General features: G+C 35.5%; 1 protein-coding gene across 2 annotated transcripts; it reads left to right on the top strand.

The window, feature by feature from the left end:
• The first annotated feature begins 644 nt into the window (after window positions 1–644).
• gata4 (GATA binding protein 4) lies at window positions 645–13,205 on the top strand. 2 transcript variants are annotated; one of them, XM_028440291.1, is made up of 6 exons: window positions 645–1,381; window positions 7,894–8,060; window positions 8,157–8,282; window positions 9,072–9,153; window positions 9,296–9,435; window positions 10,293–13,205. In XM_028440291.1, exons 1-6 carry the CDS (start codon window positions 853–855, stop codon window positions 10,416–10,418), a joined length of 1,170 nt encoding a protein of 389 aa, XP_028296092.1. In that variant the 5' UTR covers window positions 645–852; the 3' UTR covers window positions 10,419–13,205. The 2 variants fall into 2 exon arrangements, with proteins under 2 accessions (XP_028296092.1, XP_028296091.1); XM_028440290.1 differs by having other exon boundaries at window positions 10,290–13,205.
• The last annotated feature ends 905 nt before the right edge of the window (window positions 13,206–14,110 follow it).

Here is a 14,110-nt window from a genome sequence, read left to right as displayed (position 1 = left end):
AAATCAACAGCAATAATGATTTCCCGATTAAAAAATATATATTGAAAGAATTTTATTCGGTCAAAAAATTTTATTAAAAAAAAAAAAATCTCATATATATATATATATATATATATATCATTCTTTATATATATATATATATATATATATATATATATATATATATATATATATATATATATATATATATATATATATATATATATAATTAGACAATTATCACGTTATCACGGGAAAACAGACCAAAAAAAAAAAAAAAAAAAAAAAAAAAAAAAAGGAATGCATGGCCACTTAGGGCTTCCGTACAAGAATGCCAGAAAATTATCTCGTTATCACAGGAAAACGGACCAAATAAAAATATGAATATCTGAATATTATCGCGTTATCACGGGGAGATTGACCTAAAATAAATATATGAATGCATGGCTGCTTAGGGCTTAAGTTGAGATAGAAAAATATTAAAAACTGAATTATCTGGACCTCTAAGGATGAGATGATCATTGGAAATATCTGGAATAACAGGAAGGTGAGAGAGAGAGAGAGAGAGAGAGAGAGAGAGAGAGAGAGAGAGAGAGAGAGAGAGAGAGAGAGAGAGAGGTACAGATGATAACAGCTGGAACTTGATCACAGAGAATCGTCAGCTCTTCACTCCTCCTCTCATGTGTCCTCCTCCCTCTTTTAGCTTTATTTTAATTTTCTGGATGCCTTTCTGGACCTGAATCCCCTCTCAGGGCTTTGCAGGCCGTTTTCTCCTCCTGACCACCTGTATCTGTATCCATAACTATCCACACACCTCCACCTCCTCCTCACATCTCCCACACATCCACGGATGTCCAGCACCGAGCAGAGGACATGTATCAGGGCATAATGACCACCAACCACGGGCCCCCGTCCTACGAGGCCGGATTCCTCCACAACGCCTCGGCGGGAGCGTCGCCGGTTTACGTGCCCACGACCCGGGTGGTGACCCCCATGATCCCGACGCTGCCCTACCTGCAGACGCCCGTCGCTCCGCAGCAGAGCAGCCCGGTGTCGAGCCACTCCGCCTGGACGCAGCCACCGTGCGCGGACTCGGTGTCGTCGTACAACCACTCCCACTCCTCCCCGGTGTCCCCGCGGTTCACCTTCTCCACCAGCCCTCCGCTGTCCTCGGGGATGCCCGCGGCCCGCGACGCGGTGACCGGGGTGTCCTACAACATCTCCGGGAACGGACGGGATCATTACGGAGCTCGGAGCCTCGGCGGCTCGTACCACAGCCACTATCCGACCTACATGAACCCAAACGTGGGTGGAACGTGGGCCGCGTCCCCTTTTGATAGCCCGGTTCTCCACGGCCTCCAAAGCGGTGGTTCTCCCGGTGCAGCACGGCACCCAAACATAGGTGAGCATAACTTAAAAAAACAAAACCTAACAAAAATACTTTACATTTATTAACATGTTTAATAAAAAGTGTAGATAGACTTTGTAAATATTTTTTTTCTACTTATAAATTGGTTTTACGGACATTTTACGCAATTATATAGAGCTTTGTATTTATTTTATACATATTTATTATCTATTTATACACGAAATTTCAGTTTCAAAGCTAATTTGGGATTTACTTACTTTTCGTCTTCCATTTTTCCTTTTCTTTTTTCTTTATGAAGCGTAAATTATTTATGAGCCATTGAAGGCCAATTATTTGTTGTTGATTAATAAAACAATGTATATAGACTTTGTAAATAGTGGTTTTTTTCCACTTATTAATTTGTTCTATAGACAATTTACGCAAATAAATAGAGCTAATTGTTAATTTTAATACATGAACAATTAATGGGGAAGATGTGGAGTTTTATCTTTTTTTTTTTAAAGGTAGATTTGTGTCGTTTTCATTCAATGAGAAAAAATACTTTTCAATAAGAAAAACACAGCATTTTAACATTTTTTTTTAAAAAAAATATTTATTTTTAATTGAAGTAAACTTTTTTCTTTTTTTTAGATTGAAGTGATTTTCTTGTGATTGAAAAGTTTTTAGTTTTATTATTCAATAATAAAGACACAAATCTATCTTTTTTTTTTTTTTTTTTTTTTTTAGCGGAAATTATTTACGAGCCATTGAAGGCCAATCATTTCAATAACTCTTTTTTTTAAGGGTTTCGGGCTTAAATATGTTTTTATCAATAAAAACTAATCAAATTTCAGTGTGTTGCATTGATTAAACAGTTTTTAAAGTCAAATTGCATATACATTAAAAAGCCATTTTTCTGACTGTAGGCCTCAATATTTCATAGATTTGACTGTGACATGCTCACAAATAAACATTTAACTCTAACCTGTAGGCCTAAATGAACAAACTACTTTCTAATATATTTTTGAGAATATAAATGCATCCATTGATTTTGTAAAATAGCATTGAAAGAGCAAAAACATTGTATTTTATCATTTATTTAATTCGTTTATGGATGTCTATTTAAATATTAAATGTGCAACCTTTTACCAAAACACCAGAATGTTTTTTTTTTTTTACTTTTTTATGAACTAAATAAATAACTATTGTGTGATAAAATCTAATGTTAAACAGATAACAGGGTGGATAAATATTGTCTTTATTATCTTGTCTTGCATTTAAATCATTTTTTAAACACAATTTTTTATTTTATTTTAGGATGAAACAGCATTTTAGTTTTAGTTTTGTATCAATAAAGAGGAGTTCCTTTAAAATTGGAAATAAAAAGGTAAAATCATCATTTTTAAATTATAGATCCATGGTTTCTAAGGCAATCAGAAAGTAATCTATGATTTCAAACCCATACTCTGGCCACTATTTGATAAAGAAATAAAATGAATCAACAAGTGCTTTCCACATGTGATAAGAGCATTGATCCCTGTCTTGTTCTAATCAGCTGCGTCTCATTGTTTCTCAATCACAACAAATTCAATCAAACCTCAGGATACAGTCAGCAGAACGTCACATATCACAGATGTGCTGGTGAAAGTCCATTGTTCCGCTCAGGAATGAAGAGAATGGAAACAAAATGTAGCAAAAAGGAAATAAAGATTCCTTTGCGGGCATGTTTTCAGTTTTTTTCTAACTTTAACACTTGTTCGAAATCATAGAAATCATCATCATTTTTAAATTTAAATAAATACTACACAATTTAAGTCATTTAAAACAAAATGCCTTTAAAAAAAGAATCCTAAAAGGCCTAATCTGACCAAAATTAACCGAGTTTCTGTTCGTTTTACAAATTCCCCTATTTTCAGAATTTATTAATCATGTCACTAATTAACATGTTGAACATTAAAAGTTATAGTCTGTTTTTACCTATTACATTGGTATTTCATTTGATTGTTTTTAACACATTTTTATTTTGTTGATGAAAGACTATGTATTAAAAAAATAAAAAATGTAATTAAACATTTAGAAATGCATTATCATTTAAAAAAATGAAATGACATAGTTTTTATGAAAGTAATAAAATCATTGATTTATTTGTGTATTATTCTTTAGAAAACCATAAATTCAAACTCAGTTTAAATTAGTTCAGTGGACTTTAAACTACTGCACGTTAACTTCATTTTTTCTTAACATTATCATCGTCCAAATCGCAAAAATCCTTATTTATCATAGTCATTCCTTTGATCTTTCTACCACCAATATATATAATAAACGACATTGCAGATTTACATGTGTACATTAGAATTAGAAAATGTTTAAAACATCACATGAGATGCTTTTTAAAAGCGAAACCATGATTTAATATAAATATATGTGACAATTTTCACAGTCTTTACTGCTTTTAATCAAATCAAATTAAGTGAAATAATAACTAAGGCATTCAGATGATCAAAGCTGACATTCTGGCATTTCACGCAACAGTGTTGGAATTCGAAGAAAGCGGTTGAGTTAAGATAATCAGTAATAATTGTAAAAATGATAAGAAAAGGAGATTAATTCCTGTTTTTTTTTTTTTTTTTTTTTTTTGGTTTGTTGTTTTCATCACACCACATTTACCTAAATCTAAAATAAAAAAAAATAATAATTCATACATAAAAATAAGTTCAAAAACAAATTCTTCATTTTCATATTCCTGATTCAGAAAATACAGGTTATGGTTTCACATTCAATTTTAAAAAGAAAAAAAACCTGCAAATGTAATTAAAATAATTGAGAATTTTATTTTAAATACAAAAAAACCTTCAGTAGAATATAAATCCTGAACAAATACAACAAAAGTACATTTCATTTATTTGCATACGTGCAGTTCTAATTATCTTTTTTTTTTTTACAGTTGTCATTGTGCAGTGATCACAGCCTCTCTCTCTGTCGCCAAAGTAAAATATTGATGCCACGTATCACTGTTTAGTTAAGATTAGTTTTTATAACAACTATTAACATCCCATCTGTGTACATTTAGCGATGGGATCAAACATTTCAATTGCACCCTTTATCTATTTTTTTTCCCTGATCAATAGCCTCCTATTGTCACCTTAAGACGACTTATTTTAACTACGGTATCTGTTGGCTGTATTTCTTAGCGTTTGGTGTGTTTTTAAAGACACCTTGATAATAACACACACACTTTCCAAACAGTTTAAAGGGAAGATAAAGTCTTTTTTCTGCGTGTATGTATTGTCTTGAGTTGCTCCATTGTGTTGGCTACACATGGTGCCAAGCTCAAGGTTAGCGCGCCCTGCCAGAACTGTTTGGCTCCCTCTCGTCATTATTAGGGACGTCGGTATATAGTAAATGTCAGCCTGCTTTTTTTGTGCTGTGCAGAATAAAAGGGGAAACAGTCAAAGGCTGATTAGCATTATCTGGTCAAGAGTTATTATGTGCACAGCTCGGTGATAATTTGATGATCCTTGTTTTAGTCTTAACTCCTCATAATTAATATCCCAGTTTATGGCTGTAGATGTGATGGATTATGAAGGAAAATCCCAGGTTTATGTATTTCTAAATGAACTGGTGCAGATGATATAAATCAGAGGAAGAAGCAACGATGTGGACAGAGTTGGAGGTTGGATATCATGCGGTGGCGGCTCTATTCCATCTCTATTTCCAGCTGGTTTTTTATCTGAGCTTAGAGATAAGGACTGAATGCACTCATAGTGCTGCCTGCCTACACTCTCTGCTGGTGTATCAATGGCATTGCATTTACATTACGAAACAGTAATTGGAAATACGTTCAATTTATGGAAAGTAGACTATAGTAAATACAGGCTTTCAGAGGATCTATTCAGGATTTTTAAGTACCAGGCAAATGTATTTGTATAGCGCATTTCATACACAAGGCAACTCAATGTGGTTTACATGATGAAAAAGTGCAACAGAAAACATTCAACAGCTTAATATTAAGAACATGAAAGTCGGCAAAAAAAAAAAGGAGATTGTAGGGAACGACTAATTCTGTAATCACTGTTTGCACTGATTTATTTTATTAAAATGTGTGAATAAACAGTGAAATTAAATACAAAGGTAATAGGTAAAACAGACAGACCAGTTGCAACTATAACTATTAATGTTCACCGCGTTAAATTTATTCTGTAAATGGTGAAATTATGCCTATACTGTACAGCTTTTTTTCTTTTTCTAAAGGCATTTTGTTTGAAATTATTAAATGCATCGTGTATCATTTATTTCTGTTTCATTGAGCAAAACGAGCATCTATTTATATATATTTTTGTTTGTCTTTTAGCAGGATTACCTCAAAATTTATTCACAGATTTTGACAAAATTCCGGTTCAATAAGTGATTTTGGATCAGTTCTGAAAAAAACTCTCTTAACCAATCTTTATGACATTTGATGGGTTGGTTCCTCAATTACCAAGTTCCATCTGCATCAGATCTAGATTGTGCATTTTATCACAATTAAAATAAATAAATGGTGGTGCCCATACATTCAGACCTACTGTACTGTTATCAATACATTTCATCCAAGCCTTTAAAGTGTGATTGATCACTGTACCATGATCAAAATCACTGATCATTCATCCCGATAACTGCCAATATCGCTGATTTTTGGTGCTTGGCGAAGGTTTTGCGCTCTCTGAGTGCTTTTATTTTGTTTTGTTTCTACATTCCAAGAATAAGAAATCGTTGATTTAAAATCAAGAAATAAATTGAGAACAGCAACAGTTTTACGCACAACAAGCAGGACACAGACATTATCTGGAGAGGGAAGAAATAATGTAAGCCCATTGACAACTATGCAATTTAGATCCCGGACAAGCCCCCATTTGTGTCTTGGTGTCTAGGAGGGGCCAGGCCTAAAAGATAAGATCTCTACTGAGATCAGTGGACTTGAAAAGTATCAGAATCAGAAATACTTTATTGATCCCAGGGGGAAATAACTTTTTTTTTTTTTTTACTGAGGCTCCAGAAATAGCAAAGGGTTTATTGACCAAAAAGCAACAAATCAGAAGGTTTTTAATAAAAAAAAAAAAGTAAAACCAATTCCCAGCAGGGATGCAATGATAACTTAAACAGAAAAACACTCCAATGGAAAACACAACAAACTACACAACACTTCCAACTCTAATTCACAACTCACGCTAATAACACAAAAAGGCACCTAACGGCATAACGCACTAAATCACTGTACACAAATCAACACAGGCTACAGTCACTGGCCCTCAGTAGTGTTTTAGCTGATCTTTTGTATCTGAAATGAGAGCACACACACACACACACACACACACACACACACACACACACACACACACACACACACACACACACACACACACACACACACACACACACACACACACACACACACACACACACACACACACACACACACACACACACACAAGCCAAGACACACACTGACAAACATAGACACACACTACATAGTGCGTAATGCAAACATTAAAACCCAGAAATGGACCAACTCTGCCATATTTCTAACACCTGGGCCCGATTTTTCAAAAGATTTTATCCGGATAATTACAATTTTTGGCCTGAAATCAATGTTGAATCCACCCTTCTGTTCTGATTAGGGGTGGGAACCTCTGGGTGCCTCACGATACGATACAATACGCGATACAAAGCTCACGATAACAATTGTCTCACGATATGACGATACTGCGATTATCAATAAGTTGGTCAGAAATCAATCTACGATAATCTATGACATAACAAGAAAAAAAAAAGATTAAGTGAAAAAATACAATTTGTATTTCATATCTCTGAAAGACATTACATTGAAAAAGTGTCCTATGAACAGTGGCACTATTTTAGTGCAACATTTCTGTAAATAAGTGTCAACATACCAATGTAAATGAATTAGTATCTCCAATCGTGCTTTCTGTAAACAAAAAATAGGGTCTTTCTTACCAGTGACACCATTATAGTGTAATATTCCAGTAAACAATATATTGGTGCCTTCAACAAACAGTGACAAAATTCCTGCGAAGACGTACCTGCACATTTTAGTGAAAAAGCAAAAAAGGTTTAGAAAAAAAAAAATCGATACTTAGCGCGAGCATATCGATAGTCGATCGTGCGAAAAATTTCGCGATATATCGCCGTATCGAGATATCGTCACACTCCTACTTCTGATTGGATTAATTTAATCCAGATTGTTTGGGTCAAAGCGATTCCAATCCAGCTAAAAAGTTCTGTAAAAACCCAAACTAAAGATCTGGATCAAATCCGAGATTGAATTACGTGATCTAATCCATGTTCCAGAATCCAAGTAGATAACTTTTGAAAAACCGGGATTTAAAGACAGATCCCACAGTACTTTCTAGAAATCTTGAAATAATAGTTTGTTAGATCTGCTAATGCAACAGGAGTTTTTATTCTTACGATCACTTTAAGTTTCCTTGTGCTGTTTAAATACATTTGGCCTTTTTTTCTTTGCCGGTTTGAATCCAGAAATTCCATGTTTTTAATTTTCCCACCAGATTATTTCGATGACTTCGCCGAGGGTCGAGAGTGCGTGAACTGCGGGGCGATGTCCACTCCTCTGTGGAGGCGCGACGGTACCGGTCACTACCTGTGCAACGCATGTGGACTTTACCACAAGATGAACGGGATCAACAGACCTCTCATCAAACCCCAGCGACGCCTGGTGAGTCACAGCGGAAATAAGACGTGTTTCTACAGTGTTTATACTTCATTCCTTCCTCTGTTCACTTTACTGACGACGTGCACGTGTCATGCACAGTCTGCGTCCAGGAGGGTGGGCCTGTCCTGCACAAACTGTCACACCACCACGACCACCCTGTGGCGACGGAACGCAGAGGGAGAGCCCGTCTGCAACGCCTGTGGGCTCTACATGAAACTCCACGGGGTACGACCACGTGCAACACGTGCACTCGCTCATGCATTGTTTTACGATGTGTGTTACAAAATGAATGAAAGACATTTTAACACATGTATCAATTGAGGGTGAGAGAAAAAAAAATCGATTTGGTGATATATCGCAATATTTTACTGCGAAATTATCGTATCGATCCAAAAAATGTCAAAATAGATTTTTTTTTAATCCTGTTTTTTAACAAAAAAAAGATTAATTGCGCTAACATACACATAGAACGTAAACGCCGATAGAACCACATGAGACTGGAAATTTAGACTAAAATTGTGATTCGTGTGGGTTCATTTATTTAAAAAATTAGGTATTTGGGATGAGTCTTATAAAGATTATAAATATTTGATATATTATATATTATTATGTTCTTGATCTTTACCATATTTATTAATATTGATAGAGAACGGGACCTATTTTTGATTATTAGTGTTGTACTAACACTTAGTGTGTCATATCAACAGCAATAAATGAACAAAAATGGACCATGTGGATTGTTTGTAGCAAAAAGCTTGTCTTTCCTAATCAATCTAAAATCCCTACAATTACCATAAATCGCCAAATCAACCATTTGGTGGACCATCATTTCCAAAACATTTTTTAGACATTTAATTTGAGATTTTTTGTCTGATGGAGCAGGCAGTTAAAGGTTTAAGCAGCTTTAACTAGAATAACATGTGATGTATAAGCTTATAAGCAGAGATTGTAGTGTTTTTCGTGTGTGCCAATAATGCCACATTTAAATATTTGTTTTCCCCATGTTCTGAACAGGTCCCTCGACCTCTGGCTATGAAGAAAGAGGGGATCCAAACCCGCAAACGCAAACCCAAGAACCTCAACAAGTCCCAAACTGGTGAGCTCATAAAACGAGTAGTGGGCACTGGGCTCGCTTTCGTAAACCATTATCTGTAAATCGTCATTTATTCACGTTTTTTTTGCTAACTTCTGCACACGCTCATTCACGTATTATTACATGTTTACTACCCTCCCCTCAGGGACTCCAGGCAGTGAGGGAACTCCAGTCACTCCCAGTAGCACTCCTTGTTCCACCAGCTCCACCTCGGAGGCGTCTCGACAGATCAAGACAGAGCCAGAGAACCACAGCTTGTACACACACCACAGCACACACGCACAGGTGAGAAGATGGGATTATGGACTACAATCCAAAGCTTCAGGAAGATGATTAGACTGTCTAGATCAGACATGGGAAACTGGCGGCCCCCAGGGGCCACAGTCGGCCCTCGGTGTAATTTTCTAAAGCATAGAATTACAGAAAAATACAAAAAGCTGAAAGAAAAACAAAAAAAAAACCCACACAAAATGACTCCAAAAACACACAAAACAAGATGAAAACAAACAAAAACAAAAAATGCAAAAACAAAATTTTACACAAAATGACACAAAACAAGAACAAAAAAACTTAAAATGAGGGAAAAATGCTGCAAAAATACAAATATTCAAAAATGGACAAAAACACAACAGTTAACAAAAATAATAAAGAAGATGACTCAAAAAAAAAAAACACAAAACAAGAACAAAAAAATAAATGAAAACAGAAATATACACAAAATGACAACAAACTACACAAAACAACCTATGAAATAAAACAAAATTACACATGACTGCAAAAATCAAAAATATACATTAAATGACATCAAAAGTGCACAAAATGACCCCAAAAATAAACAAACAAAACAAGAGAAAAATACACAAAACGACTCCAAAAACTCACAAAACGACAACAGAAACACAAAAAAAGTATTTGTTATTTTCTGTATTAATGCTCAGATTGGGCACTAATATGAATGTTAATAACTTGGTCCTCAAATTAGATACAATCAGAGTTCCGTGACCCCCACTGTGATAAAAGTTGGCCATCTCTGGTCTGAATGATATACACTTTGTGGCGTGTTTAAGCCTAAAAACATAAGGATCTACAGATCAAACATGGAAAACAATCCAACAGGTTTTGTCTTTGATGTGTCCCAGCAGATTTCAGCCCTGCCAGCCTACATGGCCACTCAGGGGGGGGTACTTCCTGTTAAAGCATCTCCTGGAGGACACGGCGGCTCCTCCGGCACCAAAGCTGAGCCGTGGAACAACCTTATCCTGGCTTAGGAGAACGCTGCAACATCTCAAAGATCGTTCACTGACAAATAAGACGATGAAACTCTCTTAAAGGAGCAAGTTGTCGCTGGCAAACTGTGGGTGTCGATTCAGCCGATCACGTTATTGATTAACACGGTGGACGAGACACTGAACAAGCACCGCAGCGACAACCAGAGCAAACCAAGACGGAGCCAAGTTTTGGTCAAAACAGGGTAACTTCGGAAAACGATTACATTTCCGACATCGTCAGAAGCTGTATTCCAAGAGAGGATTTTTTCTATTACATCATCACATGTTCTTAGTTGTATTAATTTGATTGTGATTGTCAAAGATTTTGCCAGAAATAATGATGGACGTGAACATTTCTACTGGTGTTCGATGGATGGCTGATGTTTTAGTGATTGCATTAAAAAAAAAGAGGTCAGTTCTCATCAGAAACAGAGCTCGTGGTGTCTACGTAACACAGCAATGCATTGATATGTGTTTGTTTGAGGTGCTAAAAGTGTGTTTAAAAAGCTCAAACCAGATGTTCACTTTCTAACGTGACCGAATACAGAATGAATCGGAAAAATTTGGACTAATAATGATGATGGTTTTGTTTTCTTTAGACTCGTATCACATCTGCAAATGCAAACTTATGACATTGTCCATGAATCCACTGTAAGCTACATCTGTAGCTACATCTGTCCTGGTGCAGTCGCACAGAGACACAATTCCTGCCTGCAGAGAAGAATTTGGATCTCTGGTTGCAATTGACTTCATCTCATGATGAATAAACGTGATTACGCAACACGACCTCACGGGAAACATGTGTTCACACAGAACGTGACTTTAGCGACTACAGTTGCTTATTTAAATCATTCGTAATGAGTTGCTTGAACATAGTCGCGCTTTTTGGTCGTATCGTCGCTTTATCAGTGACGTGACGTGGGAAGAAACCAATTGCCGATTGGATGTAGCAACACAGCGTCACTTGAAGTTGCTTAAAAACTTCAAAATGTTCAAATTTGAGCGACTTCCAGCGACTCAGATTGCGCGATTGAGTCTCTGGAATTGTGTGAGTCGCGTCACTTGAAGGGAGGTCGCATCATTTACATTGATTTTGAAAGTAATCTAGTTGCCAGAGTCGCTGAAGTCCTTTTTGTCGAGAACACACTTTAAAGGTGCGTTCACACAGAATGCGACTTTAGCTACTATAGCAGCTTAAATCACCCGTAATGAGTCGCTTGAACATAGTCGCGCTTTTTTGCTCGTATCATCGCTTTATCAGTGACCAATGACGTGACGTGGGGAGAAACCAATTGCCGAGTGGATGTCGCAACACGGCGTCACTTGAAGTTGCTTAAAAACTTCAAAATGTTCAAATTTGAACGACTTCCAGCGACTCAGATTGCACGATTGCGTGTTTCGCATTTAGACTGATTTTGAATGTAATCTAGTCGCCAGAGTCGCTTTCGCCGTTAACGCCCCTTAAGATGGCTAATAGTTTAAAGAGTAACTAAACCCAGAGGTTATGGCTGACGGCTGTCTAGATTGGAAATAAATAAAAAAAATACTGTTCTTATCGGCACCTGGAACAGTTAAGACACGCCCAGTTTATGCTATAATATCTCTAAAGAACAATTTCATTTCATTCATGTATTTGTTACAATCATGGAAATATTCAAAATCTTCCATATATTAAAGGAAAACACACAAAATACCAAAACAAGACGAAACGAATATCAGCTGAAACATTCCATGACCAAAAAGGTGCAGAAATCTATGCTATGCTAACTAGCTACTCAATACTCACTTATTATCTCAATCCAAACTACTCCCCACAGAGTGTAGAGTCCACAGGTGCTAGTTTTTATAAAAGGGGCGTGGCCAACAATGACGATTCTCACCCAGTAAATCTAAATACTTTGACTAAAATGTGAAGGTAATTCCTGAAAGTTCTTTTTGTCTTGTTTTTTTTAATACTATGTTCAGGTTTTCTTTTATTCAGAAAATGTACTTTGATGTCCTGAGAAAGGACATATCAAAGGGTATCAGCAGACGCCTCTGAGGAAGACTGGCAGTTAACAGGAGATCAAAGTACATTTCCTGAAAAACAGTTGTCTGGATAAATGAAAACTTAACATATTAAAAAATAACTTGCTGGAATTATTACGCGGAAGTCAAGGAAACATCAAAGCAATCAGCAGACGCCTCTGAAGAAGACTGGCAGTCGAAACATGTCAGGAGATCAGAGTACATTTCCTGAAAAAAAGTAGTCTGAATCAAAGAAAACCACGTAAAATGTGAAGGGTTGGACTAGAATCAACAAACAACACAAATTAATACTAAATACATTTGTTTTCAGCAGATAAAAAGTATTTATGGGGTTTAGTTACTCTTTAAGTTGATAAATCCTAATGATATACATCGATTCCCAGCACCTCCACACAAATTTGTGCCGCGCCGCACGAAAAAAGTGAGAAAATTGTGTTGTCGCGCACAAATAAATGACTAAGTGTTGCGAAATGAGCTACTTCTGTTCATATTCCCTGTAAACCTGATTTGATTTGTGCAATCCCAGCAGCTCGAGATGAAGGTTCGAGTTTCAAAAACAACAACAACACAACATGTCAAAACTACCTACGCAGCACGAATGTTGCACCTTGTTGGATATGAATGTGAAGTGATTGTTACAAATGTTGCTCCAGATGTACAGTACCTCTGCTTTGCTTTAAAAAAAATAAGAAAAAAGCTGAAACAATCTGTTAAAACCCTCCAAGTATTTATAAAGAAATAAACCTAGACGTCAAAGTGTATCATCTATGCATGGATGTGTTAAGGGTTGCCACAGTATGTGATATATTGTCATTGCAATTGCAAAGAAATAAGAAATATATGGGCTTTTTTTTTTGTTTTTTTGTAAAAACTCCACTCCAGCATAGTCATGCACTTCTCCTTTTTTGTGATATTTTGTAGATGGAGAATAATAAATACCAAGAAAAAGCTTCTCAAATCTGACTGATAAAATGGTGTCACGGTAGTTTTTTTTTTTCATTTTGTTTCTGCACATAGAAATGATCATAATTTATATAAAAAATACCTTGATCTTAACTGTATTTTCTGCTCTGTGATAGAAAATTAGATTATTTTCTCTGTTTTCTTATTTAAGAAACATATTTAACCAAACATATGACATTTATATTCAATAATTAATACATTTATATCTCTTCTAAAATAAATCCTATATTCATGTTACCATTTATCTGTGGTTTAATATTAAAGAATTGAGGTTATGGAATGCAAATCTTGAGAAGATGGTTTCTTTTATAGATTATTACAGTGATTCTCAGTTATTTCATGTTGCTTTAATTGTCATATTATTGGTCTATTATTGTTTAATCCTGGTTTTAAAAAAACACCAGTACTTTAAATACGGTTAAATGTATATAAAAAAGATTATTTTATCAACCAATTGATTTGATTCATACTTTTATCATACGTCAAAAACTAATGATGGGGTTTTAATTACATCTTTAGGTACTTCAAAAGCCAGTTATTGAGATGTATTAATTCTAATTCATTTAAATATTTGTTTGTTTGTTTTTTTAAATATGCAGCATTTTTGTTTTGGCTTAAATCTAAATCTAAACCAGAGATGGGCAATTTTTAATTACAGTCGGGGGCCAAAATATCAACATTCATGTAAATGTTTAGAATAA

The sequence above is a fragment of the Gouania willdenowi genome, chromosome 24 (assembly GCF_900634775.1).
Source record: "Gouania willdenowi chromosome 24, fGouWil2.1, whole genome shotgun sequence".
In the NCBI taxonomy this organism is placed as follows: Eukaryota; Metazoa; Chordata; class Actinopteri; order Blenniiformes; family Gobiesocidae; genus Gouania; species Gouania willdenowi.
Note: the sequence above shows the minus strand (reverse complement) of the source record. Positions and strands in the feature narration are given on the sequence as shown.